This window comes from Alligator sinensis, unplaced genomic scaffold (assembly GCF_000455745.1).
Source record: "Alligator sinensis unplaced genomic scaffold, ASM45574v1 scaffold451_1, whole genome shotgun sequence".
Taxonomy (NCBI): Eukaryota; Metazoa; Chordata; order Crocodylia; family Alligatoridae; genus Alligator; species Alligator sinensis.
The window spans coordinates 468,235-488,184 of NW_005842097.1; the positions used below are offsets into that span (position 1 = coordinate 468,235).

At 45.5% G+C, this 19,950-nt stretch overlaps 1 protein-coding gene and 1 long non-coding RNA gene across 2 annotated transcripts in view; one reads left to right on the top strand and one right to left on the bottom strand.

Annotated features, from left to right (window-relative positions):
• TMCC1 (transmembrane and coiled-coil domain family 1) overlaps positions 1-13,650 on the top strand; it is a 169,903-nt gene extending 156,253 nt beyond the window's left edge. Inside the window, 2 exon segments of the mRNA XM_014520195.2 lie at positions 6,886-7,021; positions 9,070-13,650. Of these exon segments, the coding sequence (XP_014375681.1) occupies positions 6,886-7,021; positions 9,070-9,384 (451 nt within the window). The 3' untranslated portion in view covers positions 9,385-13,650.
• LOC112550392 overlaps positions 1-19,950 on the bottom strand; it is a 74,118-nt gene that overhangs the window by 29,980 nt on the left and 24,188 nt on the right. The window contains exon 2 of the long non-coding RNA XR_003094213.1: positions 16,116-16,324. This is a non-coding gene — a long non-coding RNA (uncharacterized LOC112550392). The remainder of the gene's footprint in view (positions 1-16,115; positions 16,325-19,950) is intronic.

Here is a 19,950-nt window from a genome sequence, read left to right on the forward strand (position 1 = left end):
AGAGCACATGCAGGCTCTGCCCTGATTCATCTCCCTCTGTCCATGCTGGCCTAGACCTGCTTCTGGCTAGAAAAGTGGGGAGCAGAGACCTGACTCATCTCCCTTTAGTATCTAGCCCTTCTCCCAACATGTCCAGGGGCTCTCCCTGAAGATGTCCTCTGCCAGTATAGTCCAAGGCCAGAAGTCTTAGCCCTTGTCAGCTCCACAGTGACAGAGGAAGCTCAAATCTTAGCAGCCACTCCATGCTACATCAGCACACCTGCCACAGGAGGAACATGGCTGTGGAAACAGAGTTTGCCTGTATTGACCTAGCCAACGTTCCTCACATGGCAGAAAGCAGCAGGAAGGTGGAGTTGCTTCAATGGCAGCAGTTCCTCATCTCTTAGAGCCTTCAGCTCCACAAAGAAGCTGTCAGCAGGGGGGACAGAGGGGATCAGAGCAGAGCTCCATATACTTTTAGTGTATAGTGTATAGATATTTCTTTTGCAGCACCTTCCCCAGCCAGTCCCAGGGGTACAGAGACAACGAACCTGTACTCCTCCATCTAGGATGCATTATATCTGTGGTAGGCTGCCCCTACCAGAGCCTCTCTCTCCATCTGAACAGTTTGCCCTCCCATCAAATAGGGAAGCCTGTACTAATCCCCACCAGCCTTTTTTGTGGCTGTGTATAGGCCAGTCCTTACTAGCCATCCAGGCACCACTGCCCAAACCCGATGGGATTCAGGAACTGCGCCCTCCCTCTTGAAATACGAGGGAGTGGAGTAGGAGGACAGCAGGCAGGCATTGTTTATGGGGCTGTGCGCCATGTTCAGCAACACTTGGGTCAGGGTGTCCAGAGCGACCTGGGCTTGGCCATGCTGTGCTCCACAGCAGGGCACAGGGGTTGTGGTGTATAGTGCAGCCCTTGCTGTGCTCAGCTCACCAAGAGAAGTTGGTGCTACAGTCCAGGAAGAGTTCTGAAGGGTTTGGGCTACTGTGATCTGGTGAAAGACGGTGAGCTTGGTGCGTCTGCAAACCTGGCATCCCCAAGCCAGGCTAGGGTCAGTTTCTAGTCCTGTTTTGGGGTGATCAGGCCTTTAAAGTGACACCAGAGCTCAGCCCAGCAACGTGCTTTTCACCTCAGTCCCTTACCAGGGTTGTGGACTCTGATTTCTGTTCCACCTTGGAGAGAGGGTCTGCTTGTTTGTTACTGCTTCGGCTTCTCATTTGTCATCTGTTATGGAACCACATACACACTATAACACTGCCAAAATGACAGGCTGACATACATCATTAGAAACCCCAGGGGATCGTTGCATTGTTTTGAAATTGTTTAACAAAGTTCAAAGTTTATTCAGTTTAATGAACCTCACAGAGAGGGTAAAAACCTTTTTACCTTCCAGTGGGGCAGTGGGCACAAGGTATACTCCAAAATCAGCTTAGGAAACCAACTTTTGAGAAGACTCATCTTTTGGTTTTTAAGTATGCATGGATCTGAGAGTGACTGGAGAAAATAAGGTAGCAAGAAGACTTGGGAAGGTCACCCCAAATGAAATAAAGATGTGAATTCAAGGTGGATTAGTCAAACCCCTTTTGTGGACACACTCATTCAGAATGAAAATGGCTCTACCTAGTTTAGCCTACTCCCATTATAACTTGTACCTGGTTCAGATAAATTTTGCTGAGCGTCCACATGTGGACAGCCCCTCAGAAATGACCAGTTAACTGCACATGGCAGTATCTGATCATCTGCAAGGACCTTGGACTAACTCATGGCAAAGCAGGACTAGCTTGCAGTATTTCTGATTACTGAAGATATCATTTGGTCGATTTTTTTTCAAATGCATTGGAGATAGAGCAAGTGTCCCTGTAAGATGAGAAAACTGAAACAGCTATCTTAGTAATTTGCCCAGGAACAGAGAAGAAATCAGTGCTGGGATACAGAACTGCTAGCCTATTCTTATCCGTATTTCTCTTACGGAAAAACTGTTTCTCGGGGAAGAGAGAAACCAAGAGATTGTGGTTTGATTCATCAGGCCAGGGATTCATGTTAGACAGAACTGGATGTTTCTAGGAATCCTTCAGAAACCAGCAGCATGTGAAGCTGTTCTAACGTGCAGTGTGAGACCTGCCTGCTGCTGCCCTGGGAGCACATCAGCCCTAGTACCTTAAGGGAGAACGAGCTCCTTAACTATTTTTTCCCCCACTGAATCTGTGCAGTGTGCATCCAGAGTCTTCTCCTTTTGTGCATGTGCAGAGCCTCTGCTTTGCATCAACTTCATTTCTGTCTCCCCGCCGTTGCCTACCCTGTGGGCTTTCCATGACCTGCCTGGTTCCCTCCCTCCATACAGCTCTTGACTATCACTCAGCATGGCTTCTCTTGTACGAAGTAGCTCTGGGGGAGTTGCCAGTGCAGTCACTCCAGTTCTTCATGCATCTGCCTCCCTTCCCCCTCCCCTGCACTGCAGGTTGTTCCAGCTGTCCTAGTGACACAGTGCCAAGGCTGTACAAGAGGCTACCTGCCCATTGGCTAGCTGATATGGCCCCAGACAGTTTAACCACTCCTCCTGGAGCTGAATCACGGAGAAAGGAAGATCCTAGTCTCGGGTTTTTGCGGTCTTTGTGTATTTTTTTTCCCAATTTGGAACAAACTCCAAAATAGCCTGTTGCTTATCTCACCCTTTGAAAGGTGGCAGCTGCTTACTGATAGCAGCAGGGACTTTCTGTGCTGTCCAGAAACCAAAATAAAGTTCCCACTGAGTATTTTCACATTTCTTGTCCAATTAGAAACCTGCTTTCACACAGTGAAAGTATGAGCTCACAGGTTTGGAATGGATCCAATTTGAGGCTTGCCTTTTTTTTGTTGCTTCTTTTTAAACCAACATTATTGGAAAGTGTAGTCAGATCTCACAGGATGAGTTGCAAGGGATCCATCGGGCAAAACTCTACCACCTGACACCTTTAATTTATCCAGATAGTTAGTGGTTATATTTGGATGGGACCTTGTTTTAATTGCACCCTTTTTATTTAAAATACTGCTTGCTCAGTTACCCTTTGAAGCAGAGAACTGTCAGGACAGATTTTCAGTGGTGTGTCATGTGGCATAAGTGAGTTCAGGGCAATAAAAACCTCATCATCATTTAAAAATCATCATCCCCTGGCAAGCAGGTACTAAAATGTTCATGCCCAGGTGTGGACACTTTTGCTTGGAGCTGAAAGTACGTGTCGGGACAGAAAGCAGGACATGCTGTCTTTGGAGCAGCACCGTGCGCCTCTGTGTACCATGAAGGTATGTCTTTTGACACATTGCAAATCTTGTTGCTTTTAGCTGCCATTCTTCTGTTGAAAGCAGCCAGTTAGCAGAAGAAATGTACTTGGATGACAATGAAGTGAAAAGAACTATGTGAACAAGTTATGATAAGGGTACAGTGAAAAATGAGATACCTGTCAAGAGGTGCATGTGGAAAGGTAGATTTACCGCTTGCTTCACAGTGTGCTTAAAGATCTGTCAGCATCAGTTTGGAAGGGCTGATTCAGCCCGACTGGGCAAGGCATTCAGTGCTGATAAAATGTCTGATAACATCCCTGCTATTATGTGTTCGGTGTTGGGCTTACATTTTGCAGGTATTAGTTTAAAAATACATCGGCATCTTAAAAATGACACTGTTTCTTTCCATGTCCCGCTGCAAGGTTGCTGTGCACTGTTACCCCAGTTAAACAGACCTCAGAAGGAATGGGAAACAAATATATAACACATGCACTCTAGAAATCCCAAATTTGTTTAGAAAACGTGATGGCATTGTTGTTTGAAGTTCTTTATCGCAGAACTTGCCAGGACTGGACACCTGAATTGCACCCACTAAAAGAGAGGGTAATGTCCATCCTTGGTGTCATGGGATGTTATTCCTACCTGGGCTGGGTTGGTCAGTCCTCCATTACTGAAAACATCTCATCCTACAGTTCCTCTCAATTTCAACCTGTTTAATTTGGAGGGGACCATGCACATTTGAACGGGGGTGGGGGAACGGGACATTTTATGCTCAGCAGGTAAAAGGCATGCCAGCTGTCAGGATCTGCTCAGAGGTTAGGAATGTTAAATAGCCCAAACAGAGCTGGTTGTGAGCAGGTGAAACACTTACAGGTGCCCGGTGAATGCAGATTATCACGTGGCCGCATTACACAGGTGGCTGTATGTGTGGTGTCACTCTCTCACATGTGGTGTGTGTGTGCATAGCACTGGCCTCTCTTTACAGAGGTTTTATCTTTTCTGTTTTGATGTCATTTGCTGTGGTAATCGTGCCTAATCTAAACTGTCCCACTTTTTTCCTCAAAAACCTGCCTTCCAATCCTGTACTTTATCACAAAACCAACTTTTCATCTCCTCAAATATGATAGACCAAAAAACCCTCCAATCTCTTTAATTCTTTGAACTCATAGATGTTAAAATAAAGAGTAAAAAGAAGACAAACTAAACTTAATACCCAAAAGTAAATAGGAAATCTCTCTGTACTGACAAATGTTGAGTTGTGGTATGGGCTCAAGTCAGTCTGCACAAGCTGTGGCTGGCTGGCTGATGTAATGGGGCAAGCAGCCTTTGTGGCCAGGCAAGTGGGGTGAAGTTATTGGTGACTGTGGAATAAACCAGCAGCCCTAGCCAGCATTCCTGGCCCTGGGAGGCACTGTGCCAGCTTCCTTGCTCTAATCTGTGTTATGCCCAAATTCTTTAATTTGCAGATTTGAAGAGTGTCCTTATGTTTCCTGTAGATTGAAGTATGTACTGAAGTTATCCAAATCCGTTTTTTGCTGTAACAGAACAGGATTCAAGCTTCTTGGCAGCTGCTGTATTATGGAGACTGTGGGGATAGGGATAAAGACATAATCACGCTATTTTCATGAACATGCAAGTCCCTTGGGTGTAATAATAAATTCTTGGAAAAGTTAGATTTGAAATGTATTGACATGTATGTATGTATGTATGTATGTAACATATTGACTGTTTTCCCTCTAATCTTTATGCTGCGAGTAGCACTTTTTGTAGGTTTAGTTCTGAACTGTGCTTTGGTTGCTGGCAGGTTTTTATTAAGAATCTTTTTGAATCCGGGATCTGGAGGGGGAAGTAGGATAACAAATGGCTATATTAAATAGCTGGTCGGCCATCACATAGTTTGATTTCCTAGTGCTGACACATGGAGTCTGTTTTTTTTTGGTTTGGGTTGGGTTTTTTTGCCCTTAGCTGCATCCCACACTCTGTCTTAATTGCAGAGATGCTTTGGAAGTTTTGGGAATGAACAGCATCAGTTAGTGATGTCCTTTTTCAACGCAACTGGATGGCCAAGTTGATTGCTGCTGTTTCACAGTCTGACATGCCACCTCTTTTGTAGTTCATAGCTGAAACAATCATCAAAGAATGGACAAGTAAAGCGCTGCTCTGTAGTAAATATTCATTCTCTTATTTTTTTTCAATGAAAACAAAATGCACATTAAAGAAAGCTCAGGTCTAGGAACTAAGATTGTCAGCCAGTCGCTTGGAAAACATCAAGTAACTCTGCAAGAAAAATATAGGATTTGTACTTTGTCTTGTGTCTATTTAAACATTAGCTGTTCAAATGAAGGCTAATAGTTGAGGATTGTTTCCTGTACATTTATTTCTATGGAACCAGAGAAGAATTGGACTTAAAACAAGATGAGTCTTGGTTTTAGTTTTTCCCTCCAGATTTTTCAGTGGTTTGTTAGCATTGTTGGTACAAATGGTGAGAGCCTAACTGAAAAAGGTCACTGACATTTTTGCCATGTTCTTTAAGATTGGTTTTGAATAAGGTTAGATAACGTGGTGGTGAAACGCCAACAGCAGCAGTAGCCGGGTCTGCGCTCGGGTACCCACCAAAGCTACCACTTGTAGCTGAACAAACAGGAGGATCCTTTAATCTAGACAGTGCCTAATTTACTATATCTAGACACTTGGACTAGTCTCTTAAGTAAACTGAAGTACAGAGAGGCTAACAAACTGTATAAATATTTAACCAGTTTTGAGGGGGTGTTGAAACCTCATTGCTTGTAAAAGCACTTGGAGATCCTTGGATGAAGAAGCTGTGTGGAGACATATTTGACAATGTTAAAATGACTTTATAGAATTAGCACTGAGCAGTTACCTGAAGCACTGTTAATAAAATAAGAGGTTTTTTTCTTCACCCTAAAAAGAATCCTTATGCTTCAAATCTTTGTCCCTGAAGTAAGGATCACGTGCGGTCCACTCACCCCTAGAAAGCTAAAGAAATGAGCCTGTAGGCACATGATTAATGTGCTTTTGTCATAAATAACAGAACATGGTAATTTTGTGAATTGGACTGAACCATTCACAGAGGTAAAGGTTAAAAAAACCAAACTCCATCCAGGTGACCTTTCCACATAATGAGGCAATACTAGACAAGACCGTCACATTCTCTGTCTGCCTGAGAGATCGGTCATCTAATTACTGTATCATTTTCTTGCCTGTTGCTGATTCAAGTGGAACTGAAAATACCTGTTGTTTGGTGCTTGGCGGGAGCTCAGCTTGGTGGTTTAACGCACACGAGGTGGAGGAAGGTGATACGAATTATCTTCCTAACTCTCTGTCCTTGATTTCCTATGTGTTACTGTGGACGAGGTCTTTAGCACCTCTGTGCTCATGTCCCCCAAATTATCTACCTTTTCCTATCTCACAGGTAGGGCTTATTACCTCTCCCACAGTGAGGAGGCCTAGTTTACTGAGATTGAGCAGAAGGGCTAGGGACACGCAAAGCATTTTAATGCTGCTGGTCATGCTGATTTGAAAAACACCTCGACCATTCACCTTGAGATTGTTGATGTAGTTCTGCTGGCCCATTCTCATTAACATACCCCCTCCTTTGACATTTCTCATTTCTAGATGTGAACGACTTGAAGAGCAGCTGAATGATTTGACAGAGCTCCACCAGAACGAGATCCTCAATCTAAAGCAGGAGCTGGCCAGCATGGAGGAGAAAATTGCCTATCAGTCTTATGAGCGAGCCCGAGACATCCAGGTTGGTGAAAAAAGCGAGTAGGTCACCTCCTTGTCAAAGGACAGGATGGCAATAGCAGTTCCCCCTGCCTCTGAAATGTTTTCTTGAGTCCATGTTTGTATATTAGCCCTTGCTTTTCCGGAATAGTTGTGTAGACCTTCCAAGTGGTCTTGATCTGTCATTAGTTCTTACAGTTGTTTCTCTAGTTCAGTCCTGAGGCAAGGGAAGCCAGTGTGTGTTTGCTAGCTATACCGGCAAAGCTGTCTATGTCTGTTCAGAGGAGCCTGTCAGCTGTCCCACAGTGGGATTTGTTTTTGCAGGGTAAAATCAAGTGGGAGCATTTTTCCATCTTTGGTAGTGGCTATATCATAGGCTTTTGTGCAAGCGTTGGGAACTATTAGACTGGGACATAAGCATATGAGGCTTTTACGGCAGTATTTCCAGGAGACTGATTGCAGGATTTGTGTGTGTCTCACTCATTTTAGAGCAATTGACAGAAATGTTTTGATGGAAAAACAGTAGCTGGCTTTGTGCATCCTCTGTGTCCAGGCAGGAAACAATCCATTCTGCTGTTTGTGCCCAAATAAAGAGCTATTTTTAAGAGAAAAGTTGCCCTCGGTATGCAAAGTATCTAAAATCCAATAGGCTTTGAAAGCAGGGATTTGAAGAGTTGGAGGGGTTTTTACAGAGACAGATCTGTAAAAATACCTGGGATTTGACTAAACCTTATGAAGGCCCAGTTAGGAACAGACCCATAATCTATTTTAAATCCTTGTTGTGTTAGTTTAAGCAGGCTTCTCTGTTCTGCTGAGATGACTTGCAGTATTTATAGCGCGCGCTGAGAATTTTAGGTCAGAGAGCTTTCTCTTTGCCTTCTCACTGAAGAGTTTTTTGCCAGGTGCTTTCCTTTTGGTTATGCCTCTAGACTGGGCTGTGGGGCTGGCCAGGCTATCGTCCTTTCAGGTTTCCTGCTAATTGGTTTTGCCTAAAGCTGTCAAGTATTGTTCTTTATGGGAAAGTCCCCAAGCTCTCTTGACCTCCACAGCCTGATTGGAGTTTTCTGTAGCGGCAGGTAAATGCAAGATGTACCAATGACCTTTATTATGTTAGATAAATGTTTGAGGGCGGCAGTGTCATGGCCCTTGCTAGGATATGCATCAGGCTGCCACTTTTTGAGTGTACTGCAGTGCCTGTATTGCACACACCTTTTAGTTGAACCAGGGCTGAAAGGTTAAACTGAGGTTGGGATTGATCAGTAACCTTTTTTCAGCTTCCATTTTTGGAGCATTTCTCATGCTCCAGTCAAATCGATCCTGCAGTGCCACTCTGGGAGTTTCCCTGCATAGCAGAGAGCTGTGGTTAACTTGGATAAATGGGAAGTGGCATTTCTAATTCACGTTCTAGAGAATAGGGATCAAACAATAAAGTTGTAATCAGAATCCATTTTTCCAGGTGGCTGCACTAGTGGCTGCTCTCTGGTCTGCCCAGCAAGGCAAGGTACTTGACCTCAAATTTCATTTTGGCCTAAATGAGGGGTTCTTCCACTGTCCTGAGAGAGGAAAAGGCCCTCAGTTGTTGAAGGCCCCAGGCCCTCAGTAAGTTCTCCTTTCAGGGTCAGACACCTAGGTGTCAAACTATTCCCAACTTGAGAAGAGGAATGATGCACTCTAATGTGACCAGTACAGGATACAGCGAAGCAGGCCATCCTCGTGACACCCCCAACATGCATTTCTTTTCCATAGTTGGACAGAAGACTGACATTGCCCTGACCCCTCGCACATCCCTCTCATTAGCACCAATGGAAATCAAGAATTGAGAGTTGTTGCATACTTTGTTGCAACCTACAGTTCCCAGTAAGTGAAAGATTCAAGACTCCGTGGGAACTGGCCTGGGCTCCTTTCCTACTGCCGCAGGATATGAAATCTGTCTGGGTGACTCACATCCTGCAGCAGGTGTACAAGGCCTGAGGAATGCAGCCACATGATGACTTGTAGTCTCAAAACACTGCTGAGGTGTAATAGCCTGCCCTGCGAGTACTGAAAACATGACTGTTCCCTTCTTCCCAACAGGAGGCCCTCGAAGCCTGTCAGACCAGGATTTCCAAGATGGAGCTTCAGCAGCAACAGCAGCAAGTGGTGCAGTTAGAGGGGCTGGAGAACGCCACTGCCAGGAACCTGCTGGGTAAATTCATCAACATCCTCCTGGCTGTCATGGCTGTTCTCCTAGTCTTCGTCTCCACCGTGGCCAACTGCGTTGTCCCCCTCATGAAAACTCGCAATAGGACGTTCAGCACTTTATTTATAGTGGTTTTCATTGCTCTTCTGTGGAAGCACTGGGATGGCATCACTAGCTACTTGGAACGGTTCTTGCTGCCTCCCAGATGATGGCACGAGGCATTGGCTGCATTGCCCCACACATCCCAGCACTTGCTGGTGGATGAGCGTCGCAAAGATTAGTCAGCACCGACGCTGCTGAAGTTTTAAAGTGTCCGAGTGAATTTGTTTACATTTAGAATAACGTTTTTCTCTGCGAGACGCATTGCAATAGTATTTTTTAGATTTTATTCAAGAACTCTTTTTGGCGAGAATCCTGGATAATTTTTATGTAGCATGGTTCTCTTTGGATGCAAATCTTCAGATTCTTTAGCGTACAAAAGAATACAGTGAAAATACACAAATGTGGAGCACACCAATGGGCAATTTAAATTATGGTTTGAACTACTGTACTAAACTTGGTTAGGAAGAGGAGAACACGGTTAGCTTAAATAGCCAAGATTAATCTAGTGCACAGCCTTGTGTGATGGTACCACAGCGAACCTGCAATGCTAATCTTTACTGTGAAGCCTGCTCACATTCCATGTCCGAATGTATGGGTTCAGGGTGTTTTTTTCCTTAAGGAGGGGGAAGAAAAACCAAACACATGGATCCCTCCCCCTAGCTCAGCTCCTGGGTCGGCCATTTGTGCTAATATGACGTACAATAATTTTCTGTGAGGCCGGTTACCTTTTGCTAAGTATACGAAGTGGAAGCGTTATGCCGTACACAGTAACTGCACAGTTGTACTACAGTATTTTGAAGTAGCCCTTTAAATACTTATCTTTAAGCAGGAGCCCTTGGTCGCACTTTTAAGGTTTTTTTATATATGTATATTCACAGATTTAAAAAAATTCGAACAGCATACTTGAAGAGTGTAATACTCAAACTCTCAGTGCTTCCTTATTGTTTCTAATAGGATTTTTTATTATAATTATTATTATTATAATTATTATTATTATTATTGGGGGTTTTTTTGGAAGGGGTTGGGGGGGTCGTTTTTTCCTTTTAAATAAAGAAGTGATGTTTTTAAATGAAGAAATGCGTGAATAATTGTGAGCCGTCTTGTCCTGAAACAGTTTTGAAGAGGGCAGGAAGGAGTTTCTAGTGAGAGCCTGTCTGCTGGAATGCAGTGCTGTTGACATGCCATTTCTCTGTCCTCCCGTGCTTGCGGATGCAGCATCATGATCAACATCCGCCTTTCCCACACATTTTTTTGTTACACGCTTCTCTCTCCTTTCTCCTCTCTGGTGGGTGTGGAAGAGAAAAGGTGTCAGGTTTCTCTTTCCCAAATCTGTCACTCTTGGCCTCACAGTAGTTAAAGTACAAGCAAACAATTTCTTTTCATCCCATTTGGGAAAAGACAGGGTTTTTTTAATGGAAAGAAATAAGAAAAAAAAAAAAGTTCATTCAGAAGAGTGATTCTGTCATAAATATCCCTGAAGATTTATTTTTAAATAAATCCCTGATAACTGAAACCAAAGTTGTTCCACCCCCCCACCCTTTCCATCCACCATCTCTCTAAGATCATCTGTCTTTGTTTAGAGGACACCTTTTTATGCTGTGTGTATCCATTGAGCATGGCACAGAGAGACTCCCCTTTTTCTCTAGTTGGGAAGGCAAGTACTTAAGACAGATGCTGTGTCAGAGCACTAGAAGAAATGTCAGTGACGGATGCAACTCCTGTCTCCGCACTATGTTTTGCAGTTGCTCGTTGTTACAGGCAGGGCTTCATATCTAAGGACTCTGGCTTCGCTCTGCTTTTCCTTCTGGCTGAGCATCTGCTTCTACTATAATAAGTCCTGTTCTTAGTTCCATCCCAGGGAAATCAAAAAATGGATAATCCAGTAGATTCTTTCACACCATTTGCAGTATTTGGTCAGGCTCCTTGTTTTCCTTTTTACTTGGCCTAAGTTCCACGTAGGAACTAAACAACGCTCAAGTGACCTAGAGTGCTACGTAATAGGAAGTGTAGGGATTTGTGCTATTGTGTAAACACCAGGCCCAGGGAAATTCCCCAGAACTAGGCTGGCACCTCCTTCTCAGCCGGGAAGAAGGTCTTACTCTTCTAGTTGCTGAAGAAAGACCTCCAGTTTCCAAGCTGTCATCTTCCTCCTTCAGAGATTCAACATATCATTTCCCTAGCTGCAGCTGTCTTTAAACTCAGGTATCCCACGATTATTCCAGCCACCTCACTATGCCATTGTGGACTAATCCGTTCCTGTCCTTGTTAAAAAATAAATTGCCAATTGCAGCTGACTTGAGCCAAAAATAAGCATTATTATTTCCACAGAGCTGAAAATGGAGCATGGATTATATAACATTGCCCTCTTAGATCGCAATCACCAGCTAAGGTTAACCCATTGGCGTCACCATCCTTATCTGGTTGGTAAAAAAGAGATCTAATCTGTTTTCATTCATTCACGTGATTGATTCTCCTTTCCTGTTGGGTTTCCTCAGAAACAGAAGTAGGAAAATCACAGTAATAAACTGCTGGTATGTCGCCTAAGAGCTCTCTTACCTCTGTTTCTGCAAAGCAGTCTTAGCATCTCTATAGTTTTGGTTGCACAGGGCGTATCTATGCAAGGTGCTACTGTAGAGTCATTACCATGCATTTATTTAGTACTTGTATTAGCAAGTACTAAATAAATGCACAATAACCAGAGTTACTGCAGAGTAGCACCTGCGAACATCTTTTAAGTGATGCACAGTAGTGCAGCAGCCTAATAATACTGTGCAGTAGTGTATTAGCACTATCTGTACTGTGATGCACTACTGTACAGTATTTTTTCAGCTACTTGTGTAGATGCGCCCACTGTAACAGTTTGCAGTAGGTTTAGTACATGATCAAAGCTGTTGGCATGAGTTGAAAGCCAACAGATTTTTACACTCAACTCCATATTTTAATAATATTTGAAGGAAGTATTTGTCCCCTTTTTATCTCCTGTGTATCCTAATTTGATTTCTGCACTTTGACTGTGTTAATCTTCTTTAGAAAACAATACCTGCATTTCCCAGAAGGAATGGGCTTCATAGAAACTCTTCACCTTAAAACTGTTTTGTGAAGGCCAGTTATTTGGCCCTGGACAATGTCTGTCTGTCTGTGTGTCTCTCTCTCTCTCGACAGTTTTCCATTCCAAAAAGTTGTCTGCAGTTAATGCCATTTATGATGCTGCATCCACTTTTAATATCCTAACGCAACTACCATATGTGAGTTGCCTTTTTCTTTAGCCAAATGGTTATTTCCACGCACACTCCCTTCAATCTGAAGGTCTGTGATGAACCTCTAATACTTTTAACAATGATTTACACTGTTGGAAATGTGATGCGAGCTTCAGAGCTCCCTTTTCTTGTAAGTGGTTGTGCTCGTTCTCTTTAAGATGAAGCATTCCTGGATGACTTGTAGAAGACAAGTATCTGCCATGAGTGTGCATGTGCGTGAGCCTTTTCTGATGTCTGGTAGATTGTGTGACTGCCTCTGAGTTGCAGAATGTTTCCTGGAACATTTCCAGTTTGGAATTGGAGCAATTCTGGAATGCTTGCATATTGTTAAGCACATATCAGCGGGGCATATAAAGAAGGGAAGCATGTCATGTACCAATTTTTGGTCAAAGAGGAGAAGACCTTTCAGTGAATTCCATGGTTCACATGAAGTTCATCTCTTTTCCCAGTCTCCTCTCAATTAAGAAGTTGGGGAGGGAGACTTAAAGCAGAAAAGTTATAATTTTTAGACAAGTTCATCAAATTCACCTTCCCCTCAGTCTCATTAGTTTAATGATGCTGAGCATGCTCACGGCAATTACTTTATTGGTTTTTTTTTTCCCCAATCTAGTGAGTATACTTGGTCTGATCAAATTAAATATTGAGTTCTGTACATGTTGCACAAGGCCAGAAGAGACACTGTCTTTCAGCTTTGGGAAAATGTTCATTTTCTTTTAAACAAAAAAGCAGCAGTATAACAAAAAAAGAAGCCAAGCTACAAAGGGGTCTTTTTGAGATTGGACGGCTTTGCCAGTTTTAAGTGAATTCTGAATGCGGCTACAAGTTGAAAACCCTGTGTGTCTGTGTTTGTGTATGCCAGGTGGAATCGTTGTAGGCAATTGACTTAGCTGTAAGTGTGGTTTTTAAAAGTGTAAGAAAAAAAATAAACAGCAAAACTCACTTGCACGGGTTGAAAAGTACAGAAATGACACTTGTGAACGTAACACTGTAGTTTATAGATCTTAAGCTGCTAATTGTTGAGAGAGATTTACATTTGTCTTGTCCGATCGTCACAGATACATCTGCGACACTTTTACTGTATATAAAAAAAATTTAAATAAAGACCTCAACTATTAAGACTGTGTTGTGACTTGGGTGTTCTCAGGTGGGTGTGAAGAGGCCCTGCTGAAGTCTGTAAAATGCACTGAGCCATTTCATAACCATTTAGCATTTGAGTAAAGCCCTCTACCAGTCCCATAATTGGAAACCTGCCTGTAATCCTGTGTATACCTGACTGATCCATAGGCAGGGCAATAATCAATTGCCTCTTGTTTTTTAGTTTCTTTCCAATACGGTGGGCGGGGGTGGAGGGATGTCATCTTTCTAATCCCCTTCCTCTCTGTTTCCTTTCTTTTTGTCCAGTATCTCCATGACCCTGACATCAGGTTGTTGCTGTGTATGGGGGCTTGGCCACTTCCCTTCAGATATTACCCTGCTTACCTTAGTATGCAAGCACCTTACTGTCTTCTAATGTATGAATCCTCCCTCCTGCTCTCCTGTGTTACCGAAGGGAAACAAGGAGATGAAGTCACTTGCCCAAGATCTTTCTCATGATCTATGCCAGAGTGGAAAACAAGGGTGGGATGGGAGAGCTGGGAGTGTAGGGAGTGACTTTCCTGACCCAGATCAGTCATTTGACCCAACCAGTTCAGGAATTGCCATGTAGTCCTTGGGAAATCTGTGGGGAACCTGGTTAATGATGCTCACTCCTAGTGCAAGCAAACAAACAACCGCACTGCAAAGCTATGTCCACCCTAGGCAGTCACAGCAGAAAGGCCCTGGGTGGAATGAGCACTAAAGCCAGGCTTCTGCAAAACTCTGATTTTGAGAAAGCTCCATGGCTTGCAGGAGGCCCCTTCTAACTTGGTCTGAAAGCAGAATGCATGCGATTGTGGGAGGTGTCATTCAGGCAGAGGTGGTACCCCGCAGGAAGGAGTCAAGGCATTACCCCCAGAACCTACAACTCCTAGGATGCGGTGCTCCAGGAGGGGAGCTGTGCTCACAATCTTCCTGTTCAGCTGTTGGGAATCACTTCACCTTTCACTGGCAAAGGCCATCCATGCAGATCAGCACAAAGCACTTTGCTGTGCCAGTGCCATGGAAACATAGGTTACCAGCGGCCCAGATGAATCTTTATGGATAAGCAAGACATCCATTCTCTAGCTGGAAGCATCTCCCCAGCAGGACCTTCACGTCTTCCTTTAAAGTAAGTGGCCTTATCTGGTTCATTGCTGAAATGGGGCCTCCATGGGCAAGGTCCACAGTAACTGCAGGGGTTGAGGATACAGGATGTTTTTGTCAGCTAGACAGAGCACTGTGGTCTTTTGGCAAGAACAGCAAAGGCTTGGTTCTCTGCACCCCTGTTACTGCAAGCTATAAAAGACTATGTGATGCCCTCCCCTGTCACTGAGTCCTGGTTGCTAAAGGGTTAACTCCCAAAGGAGCTCTCGCCTCAACACCTGAATCATTGAGCACATGGACTTGGTGTTTCAATCCTTAGTGAAGAGTAGTTATTACAGGGGAATGGGGAAGATGACTGAGCAGCAGGGCAGGAAAGGTGGAAATGTCTGGCACGTTTTCAGTCCAGCCTCTGATAATCCTCAGCCTGCTCTTTGAGCAAGGTGGGTATGCTGTCCCCAGACACGCAGTCAACGTGCTTGAAGGTCTGCAGGTTTCCTGGGGGAGCTTATGGATATTCGCCTGCTCTTCACTTGCTGACGTCCTGTGGAGAGCTGAAAATCCGACACCAGCCCCTTCTGCCTGGAGAGATGCCCGGATCTCCATGTTTCCATGTTGGGAGAATGAGCAAGGCATTTTATCTCAGTGCCAGAACTTGGCAGTGAAAGCATTTCCCTTGAAAGAGACATTGGAGACCTCCTGAAGGTCTGTTCAGGTAGCTCAGAGGAGCACCTGAAGGTAGCCCCACAACAGTTGTGCGCCCCAGCTTGGCACCTAACTTTTGACTCTGGATGTATTATTATACCTTTCTGTTGTCACTTCAGTAGGATTTCTGGAGCATTACCTCACCCAGATGTTATTGCAGCCCAGATGTTAACAGGAACAAGTGTTGCACCACCATGGAAGAAACTAATGTTTCCAAGTAAAAGTGTGTGTGCCGCTGGGCCATCTTTAGTCTGTCAACTGCCAAGAGCTTCAGTGAGAAAGGAAAGGGCTGAGCCAGTGAGTGGGTGAGGCTGAGGACTGGGGAGGAGAGAGCACTTTGGGAAGAGAATGTGTGATCCGCTGGGACAGTTCTCTGCATCCTTTTCTAGGTTTGTCCCCTGGATGCCTCAGATGCTGAAGGTGTGGGGACAGCCACCTTAGCTATCCTAGATTTGAAGGTGAGAAGACTGCCAGGTGTGGGGGGGAGGGACAGCACTGGGTTGTGATCACTGAATAAATGGAGTTTGGAAAACAAGTGCTGGTAAACCAGAGACATGTCCCATCCATCCAGAACAGCCCCCCAGTGCATTAGCTTTCCTGTGACACATCAGTGAAATAACCTGCTGCCCATTTAAAAGCCATATGTCCCAATGTCTTACCTTCTACAGTTAATGATCCCTGATTCTGCTAGAATTGAAATAATTTCCAGTTTGTTTTTCACCTGCTGTCCAGGTTCACCTTCCCTTCAGCTGGGTCAGTGGCCTAACCTGGGTAGCGTCAGCCTTGTTTGTCAGCTCCTCTCTTTCTGGGTCTTTGTGCAGTAGCCCAAGCTGTTCTGCTCGAGTCTTCAATACAAGCAAAGTTTACGCTGGGAAAAAAAAGAGGTTTTTTTATCTCTGTGATCTCATTTCTTCTCCCACAACGCTCCCTGGATCCATTCCCCACTCCTCCTCCTCCTCCGTGAACAAACTTTCTCCTAGAGGTGGGTGGAAGATTGTTTTCTTGTTTCACAAGATTCTTGGAAAATGTTCCTGTCCCAAACAGAGAAGGACAGTTGTAATCCTTTGTTTTTTTATTATTATTATTTTTCCCCTCCACAAGTTGATCAGCCAAAAAAAAATCCAATTGGTTCAGTCCAAAAATGTTGTTTCAATATTTTTTTTTTTTAAAATCTTTAGGTTTTATCTTTTTAAAAGTTTGTTTTTTCAGGTGAAGTTAACTCACTGCTAAATGAAAAGTTCTTTTGCACCAACCCCTGCCCCAGAAACACTGAAACGGGACATACTCCAGTTCTTCCCAAACCACTTCCAAATGTTGTTCTTTCTTTGTGTCAAACTCCACCCATTCCCTCAAACAATTTTGGCTGTAATAAAGCTGCATTTTTTTTCTAAAGAAATAACAAGTTCAGTAGAAAATTTCCACCAAGCTCCTTCTCTCACTGCTGCGAGTTTGGGGCCCGAATTGCCAAACCAGTACCGGAGCTGGTTTGCTCCCGTATTTTTCACACGTGGGTATTTGGCGCCCCTTAGAGGCAGAATGTAGGAACTACTACAGGGTTGTTTCAGTGTCCTACACATTGTTGCTCTCTCTGCCCCTCAGCCTGGCCTCTGTAGCAAACAGCTGAAGAGTTTGTAGAGGGGGGTGTGATGTGGGGTGGGACGTGCTCTGGGCAAATGCTGCTTTTGCAGATGCGCTGGAGTCACTGCCTGGCTGTTAGACGCATCCTTGCTTCGCAGATCTGCAGTGGAGCTCGGTCCGCCCCCTCCCCATACCCTGCCTCAAGCCCTGGATCTAAGCCCCCGCCAAGCCAAAACAGCAGCCCCCTGGCAGGGGTGTTCTCAGACCCTGATTTGAAGGGCGCCGCAGGCCTACCCATTGCCTCTCCCATCAATCCTGGCCTCTGCTGACATCTAGTGGCCCATGGGCAGAGCGAGTGCTGCTTGTTCTGCTATGCAGGGATGTGACAAAGCCAGTTATTTTTAATAACCCTGGATACATTTCCCTTCAGGGCCATCTTTCTAACCGGGCCCGGTCACTAGCGTAGGCAGTGTCGTGGTGTGCGAAGCACTCGGGATCCCGGTATCTGCTAGCAACCCCAGCACCGCATCAGCTGCATCAAACCAGTCCCAGACAAGCCTCCCTCCCCACTGCATATGGGAAGTCCCCCCCTCATTTTCCTCTGTCTAAACTACATCAGGAAATGATAAGAATTGGAGAAGGAGAAAAGGGCCTATTAGGTCATCTGAGTCGAGGCTGGGACAACGAGCCATTGTTTGAATGTCCAGTCTAGTTTTAGATGACACCAGTGGCTGGGCTTCCATTACTTCCTCTCCAGTGTGTCACAGCTATTGTCCTGGCCGAGCTCTGGCCTTGGGCGGTCACTGCCATGCTGCCTCACTGGCTGCAGGTGTCTGACCAAGCAGGGAGGCACCCTGCCCACAGGGACGAGTAAACTTCGGGGAGGCTACAGCCACTGCTGGCTGGAGAGGAGGGATCCCTGATCCCTTGCACAGCAGAGCAATCGCATGTTAACCCCAGATCACAGCAGAATTATCTGGAAACTGGCTGGCAAAATACAGGGAGGTCAGACTAGAGCAAAGTGTCCATCCCAACTACCAATCCAGTTCTCTTGCCTCTTGAAAGGCACTGGCCCTGGCTTTAAAAGAGCAATGCTTTGTCTCCTCTCGGACTGTCCAGCCACAGAGCTCCAAGGTCATCCCCAGTTTCATGGAGAGAAACAGAGGCAGAAGGAGGCAAAGGGACTTGCCCAAGGTCACCGACCAGGCTAGGGACAGAGCATGGGCCTTGCCCTGCAATAATAGTACTTTTGTGAGACCCTTTGATGGGAGGATCTCCAGGTATGTTGCAGCTCTTATGCCATCCAGCTTTACGTCCCCTCCACATCAATGATCTCTCTAGGCTGAGAGACCAAAAGACACACACCTCCCTTGTGGAGATTTGGGGGGCTCTGGGGATGAACTGGACAAGGCACTTCAGGTAAAATCATCCCATACCACAGCTGGGCCCAGCATCCGCTCAGACCCTAATGCCCCCTTGCAATGAGTACTCGGGGACCTTGTGGACAGCAAAGGGGTGCTCCCAAAACAGTCAGGCTAGGCAGAGGCTTGTTGCCAAGTTAAAGCTGAGTCTGTATGGAGCAGCTGCTCGGGGTGAGGCCATAAAATGCCACAACATAAGCCCCAGGCAGAGCTGGTCAGGAATTGTCCAAAAAAACAGGTGCTGGAAAAGAACCTGTCTGCTAACAAGTGAAATGTTTCAAGGGACTTCAACTGAGATGCAGGGGCTGAGTTAGCCCTGCTGGGCTTCCTGCTCATTCCCTGGATGGGTGGCTGAGGGCGCTGCCCTCACCCTGCCGCAAGGCCGTGGACACTACACCTACCAGGTTCCCTGCCATGGAGCCAGGAAACCCCAGCTTTCAGTTCTGAGGCTCCTGGCCTAGCGGTGTCTCCCTGACTCATGCTAATCACTAGGGTGGAAGGGGAAGCTGTAGCTGAGCTTGGTTTGGTTTCAAAATTAGCAACACAAAAACCATTTTTTTTTCATTTCCATCCACAGGAAACAACCAAACTTCTCCTTTTTGTTCCAAAAACAGTTGTTCTGTGTATGTATGTATTGTGGGGGGGAAGGTGTGCATATGTATGCATGTGTGCATGGGAGGGGGGGTGTATGCACGCATGCAGAATTTGGGAAGGTCTTGTCAAATTGAAATTTTGACTGATTCGCTCTCATCAGAGCACTCGGGCCCTTGGCAAGAGCTCCCAGAGCCAGGAGCAGCTGCAGGAACTAGACATGGGGGAGGCAATGCCAGATCCTGGTCACTGATGGGGACAGGAAGCCTCCTCTTTCCACCAAGAGAGCACGGCAGTAATGGAGGCAGGATGAGACTCTGCTCAAGTGAGGTGGGCTTCTGAAGTGCCAGTCTGTGAAAGGACAAAGGTGGACACCAGCCCGGGCTTAAAGAGGGGAGAAGAAATGATATTAGTTCCCTCATCGTTGGGAAAGGTGTTCCAACCCTACCGGTTCTTCCCTTCTCTCCTCCTTCCCCCCTGTTCCTCATTCCGTTTTCCTCTCCTTGTTCTCACTCCTTCCCTTCCCCTTCTCCCTGCTTCGACTCTCAATCTGGAAGTCACAGAAGGGCAGTAAGAGAAAGTCTCCCCACGTCTAAACCCTTTCATTTCCCTCCCTCTTTCCACTGCTTCATGCCTACAGCTGGACCAGGAAGAGCCTGGATTTGAGGCAGTGGAAGTTCGGGGTCCCAGCTCCCCCATTTGGTGCAGCCCAGGTGGAGGGCAGCAGGGCAGTGAGTGTGCATGGGCTCCCACACCAGGCGCAGCGTCATCAAGGCGCAGCGTCAGGGGTGAGGGTGGACCTTGGTGATGCAGTGAAAAGGCCTCTTGGCTTCAGCAGTTATTCCCGTTGGATCCAAGCCTTGCGCATGAGCATGCTAGGCTGCTGAGCCTTCAGCCACACCCT